The 5,000-nt window shown below is 36.0% G+C and overlaps 1 protein-coding gene across 1 annotated transcript in view; it reads left to right on the forward strand.

The window, feature by feature from the left end:
• Nucleotides 1-760: 760 nt before the first annotated feature.
• Nucleotides 761-5,000, forward strand: part of LOC113821023 (nucleoprotein TPR) — a gene marked incomplete at its 5' end in the record, with an annotated part of 127,021 nt that continues 122,781 nt past the window's right edge. Inside the window, 4 exon segments of the mRNA XM_070129821.1 lie at nt 761-864; nt 994-1,153; nt 2,408-2,582; nt 3,481-3,708. Coding sequence (XP_069985922.1) covers nt 761-864; nt 994-1,153; nt 2,408-2,582; nt 3,481-3,708 — 667 coding nt within the window.

Here is a 5,000-nt window from a genome sequence, read left to right on the forward strand (position 1 = left end):
CAGCCATATCTATGAGCACTTGATATAATTCTTAGGTTAAGGAAATTGAGATATTCAGCATTATGTTCAAGCTTTATTTTTCTCATTGTAATATATTTTTCCTTTAAGTGATATGAGTAGTGACAGATACTTAGTAAATTGGGCATTATTTTCCCCCCAAGGCTTTGCAACCTGCCATCTAGCCTTCTGCAAGCCCTTTGAGGGTTGTGACACAATCCTTCTGCAAGCCCTTTGAGGGTTGTGACACAATCCTTTGAAGTCTGACAAAGAAAATGTCAATGTATATTCAGTGTCTAATGTATTGGATCAAAGCTTGTAAATTAACTCTTTGGATATTGTCCCTGGGTAGGGGGGAGATTTTAGGTTAGAATGATAAAAAATTACTTATGGTCAGTTTCAGATACTTTTACAAGTGTTGAATTACCGATGCGAATAGAAAACACTATAAAAAATGTTCTAAGACAAGAAACAACCAGTCTTGTTGTACTGGGTCTAGATTTGCCCCTTTTCATGAGAATCATTTGTATGTTTGTTTCTATAACTCAGAAACTAAAAGTCAAACCAGATATCAAGAATGAACTCTCTACATCCATTTTTTATGGACAGTTGCTTTAAACGTTGTTAGGATGAAGAGAGCTGCCAATGTGAAGATAGTTTGCTAATTGATTAGCTATAGTCAACTATATCCGATTTCAGTGGAAATGAAGAATTTTGCAAATTGTTTATGATGATAACTATGATTTCTATGTTTTAATTTTAGGTGGAAAAGCTTGAGGAACAATTGACAGTAGTAACACGAGCAAAATGTGAAGCTGTCATAAGGGCTGAAGAAGCTGGGAGCAGGGAGTTACACCTGCAGTACAAGTCAGTAACTTTCAAGAATATTATTGCATAAATGAAATGATTAACTATACCATTTTCTGGTAAAGGTAAAACCATTTGATATCTAAATATCTCTTAGAAAATTACTTTCATGAAAAATTATATTTACAGAGAGAAGAGACTAGAGCAAGAACGTAGTCTCTTGACACGCCAGGTGGATCGCCTTCAACAGCAGTTAGAACAGAGAGTGGAGGAGAGTGTTAACCAACGAAGGGAGCATTCGACTACTATTCTTAGATTACAGACAGATCTCAACCATAAATTAGAAGAGGTAAACCTGTCTTTGCTCTGTTTCACACTGAGGACCTTTTTTTAGGACATGGTTATTTCAATATAGCACCATACTGGGGAATTCACTTTGCATGTATTAGAGTATTGTAGCAACACATATGCAGCTGTTAAATATACTAGATGTTAATTAATTAACCCATTGGATCCAGTTGCATCACGGAAATCATGGTGTTTAAAATACGGGCAGTGAATTGTGTAATTGGCCAATATCCTGGGCGTGCAGCGCGTAGGCTGGGGGCTGGGGGTATATGAACATTCATGAGCAGTGACAAAACTATATCTCCAAATTACAAAGTTATTTTATGTATTTTTTTTTTGCCTTTTTGCTATCTTTCAATTTCCATATTTGTCTTTTGATTTCTTTATCCACATGGTAATAGATTATTTTCCTTTCACAGACTCCATATCATTTCTCTATGTAATAAATGACTCAGCTCCCCCCCTCCCAACCAAAAAAGTAACATTTGGTTATTTGTGTTGTATATCTTATTTTATCATAATTTTCAATTTTTTACAATACAACTTATGCTACTAGTTACAGCACTCAGGAATATGATGTGGATCATGGAAATGGTATCCTCTGTGGAGCTGTTGCTCTTCCAGTCATGGCTTACCTTACATTCCACATTCGTTTATCGATGGGTAATAATGCAAAAGCCCCCTTCTAAATGCCAAATGAGTTTGATCACACTCCAAGAGGTTTGTGCACTCATGGCAAGTCTTTTCTGTCACCCTACCTGTCACTCATCCCATGGCTATTTTGTCTAATGTCAGCATGTTCACTTCACCCGGCTCTCGCCCCAGATTTTCCATGATGGGACCGTAACGTCACCTGGATCGTGAGGGTTAATTATTAAATTTTTTAATCATATCGAAGATGATCTTGAAATCATGACCACTATTACAACTAAGATTTATTCTCTTTTTAACATTGAAAGTACCATGATTTCTATTAAACAGATTCAGTCTGTGAACTATATTTCTGTCAAGAGTTATATGATTTCACTCTATAGTGTAGATCTTATAACATGTACAATTTTCCTCTGTAATTTTATGTACTGATGTGATAATATTATGATTATCCTGACTGAAGATAGTCTTCTTCTTGTTATAATAAGTAAACATTCTTATTCATTTTCACATGCATGCATATGCACATATACGCATACTCATACATATACTCTTTGATATATTTGTATTACAAACATCATTATATTCTCATTGCTTTTGCCAGTTACGAGTGGAGAGAGAGGAAAATGAGAGGGTACAAAAGGGCTTAGAAGAGAAATCACAAAGGATTGAAGAACTTTTGTCCGCCTTGAATGCCTCCAGAGAATCAGAAATGAAATTAGATGAAACTTACCGCCAAGAGCTTGTGGCACAGAAGAAACTTGCCGACATTTATCAAGGTATGTATGTGTACTTTCTAAGTGCTTCAGTTATTGCTGTTTTGTGTCTTTCATTGTTGTCTCTTTTTTTCTGTTCCTCTTACTACTAGTGCTCTACATCTGTTTCTGCTAATGTTTGTGCCACTTCTTCATGTACTGGTATGAGAGCTTTTTCAGCTGTTACTACTCTACCATTACTATTATTATATATACACTAGTTTTTATATGTTTGAGTGAAAGAATTGATGAGTAATTGAATGTAAAAAATTGATCACACTAGCTCTTTTCCTGTCAATTTTTGTGCTTTGGACTGACCCTATCACACTATCAAAAGGTAGCAAACAATATGTATGTGTAAACAAATGTGGCACCATCTGAGTGAGGTCCAGGAATCATACAAGCATTCTCATACATATTACTTTATTTTAAAGAGATGTAATTAGGTATATTGCATATAGAAATATTTTAAAATATTAACTTTCTGTTTGCATCAACTTATTATGTTTAATTTATCAATAACAAAACATTCTAGTTGGATAGAACTTCCATAGTACAATATCAAGACAGAAAAAGTTGCAACTGTCTTCATGTGGGAGGTGCTTTGTTTGCAAGTGATACATGCAGAAAACCTCAAATTCAGAAATGTTAAAATTGATAAAAAGTGTGAGATAGGGCCTTACAGAGAAAATGAACGTGATTGATTGAATAAATGATCAAGTCATACACACATGTTCAGAGACACTTCTGACACTGTAAATGGAGAACTGGTCTGGCTTCATGTGATTGGCTGGTGGATGTCAGATCCTGGTCTGGTTCTCCATGTAAGGTATCACAAGTATCTGTGAATACAAGCAATAGACAGTAGTAATAGGGAATGAGAGGTACTGCCACTTTGTAAATGGTGTCTCTTTTCCTTCAGGTTCCTGCCAGGATGAGAAAGAGCGTTGCACTGAGTTGGAGAAGGCAGTGGAAGAATTACGCAAACTCTTACAAGAGGCCAGTGAGCAATATGGATGTTTAGAGCGTGCCAAGAAGGCGGCAGAGGAAGAAAGTGCAGAAGCTCTTCAGCAGTCAAATTTGCTTGTCAAAGAACTGAAGGAAGAACTAGATAAAGTGAATCTGTTAATGGAAGCTAGCTCTAAAAAGGGTAAATATACACAGTGTTATTAAAGTGATTCACTTTCAGGATCTATATTTATTTTTTTTTGTATAGAGAAGATAGATATTCTCATACCAGATACTGAAGGGTAGATATTCTGAATCCTTTCAAATTATGAACAGATAATGACAGGCAGCATCAGATTTGTTAGTTCAAGTCTCACCATGCATCACCTATTTTAAGGTCATTGCATATACCTGGATAAAGGGCTGAAACTATAGGGGAACATTCTTATTCTAGGACAGAAAATTCTGTTACTTGACATTATTATGCAAGAGGTTATAATGTCATGTGACAGAATTTTCACATAATATCTGTGACATGACATTATAACCCTTTGCATTATTGATGGTAGCTTATGGCAATGATATTTTTGTTGTCCATATAAGCTGTAGATTGTTAATAGTTTGAATTAGATAATACACAGTTAAGCCAATGCTGTTGGGGACAGCATGTTTGTACTTGGCATGCCCACTGTGAATTTGGTTTATTTATTGTATTAACACTGTGATAGCTCCACAAGTGCTTTGTCACCAGAGAGTCAATTACTAGTACTACCTATCTCACCTGTTTACCCATTTCCTTGATTTTTGGAAGTACTCTCTTATCTTATATTGCTATTAGTAATCTTAACCCTTGTGATCTGGATGACGTGACCATCAAATCATGAAAAAATTGGTTTTAGGGGTGGTTGATGTGTACATACTTTATGGTGAAATCTGGCTGTGGGCTGGGGCGAAGTGAACTTGGTGTTTGAGTGTTTAGGCTGAAGAGTGATGGGAAAGACTTAATATATATATTTTATATATATATATATTCAAAATGCACAAATCTCTTGGAGGATGTTTAGACTGATTTGGGGTTTAGAAAGGGGCTTTTGCATTATTTCCATGGATAAATAAATGGGGAATGTAGTCTGTCAGCCATGACTGGAAGAGTGTTGGCTCCACAGAGAACACCATTTCCTTGCTCAGCATCCTATTCCTGGCAGCCATGACTGGTGCCGCTGGTTGTATTACAGAAAATTGAATATTAAAGAAAAAGGACTAATCACAAAATGCTGTTATTTGTGCACTGACTTAAGGACTACAAAGAGAGATGATATGGAGTCTGTGCAGGCATAGATTCTTGCCACTGCATGCATGTTTGTTTCGCCCAGCCTACAAGCCACTCACCCGTCAGAGCACCCAATCACGTAACCTAATGCTGGTATTTTGGGCCACGTGATTGCTGTTAACATAATGATTATAATGTTTATGGTATTAATAATAATAGTATCA

Source organism: Penaeus vannamei, chromosome 14, assembly GCF_042767895.1.
Source record: "Penaeus vannamei isolate JL-2024 chromosome 14, ASM4276789v1, whole genome shotgun sequence".
NCBI lineage: Eukaryota > Metazoa > Arthropoda > Malacostraca > Decapoda > Penaeidae > Penaeus > Penaeus vannamei.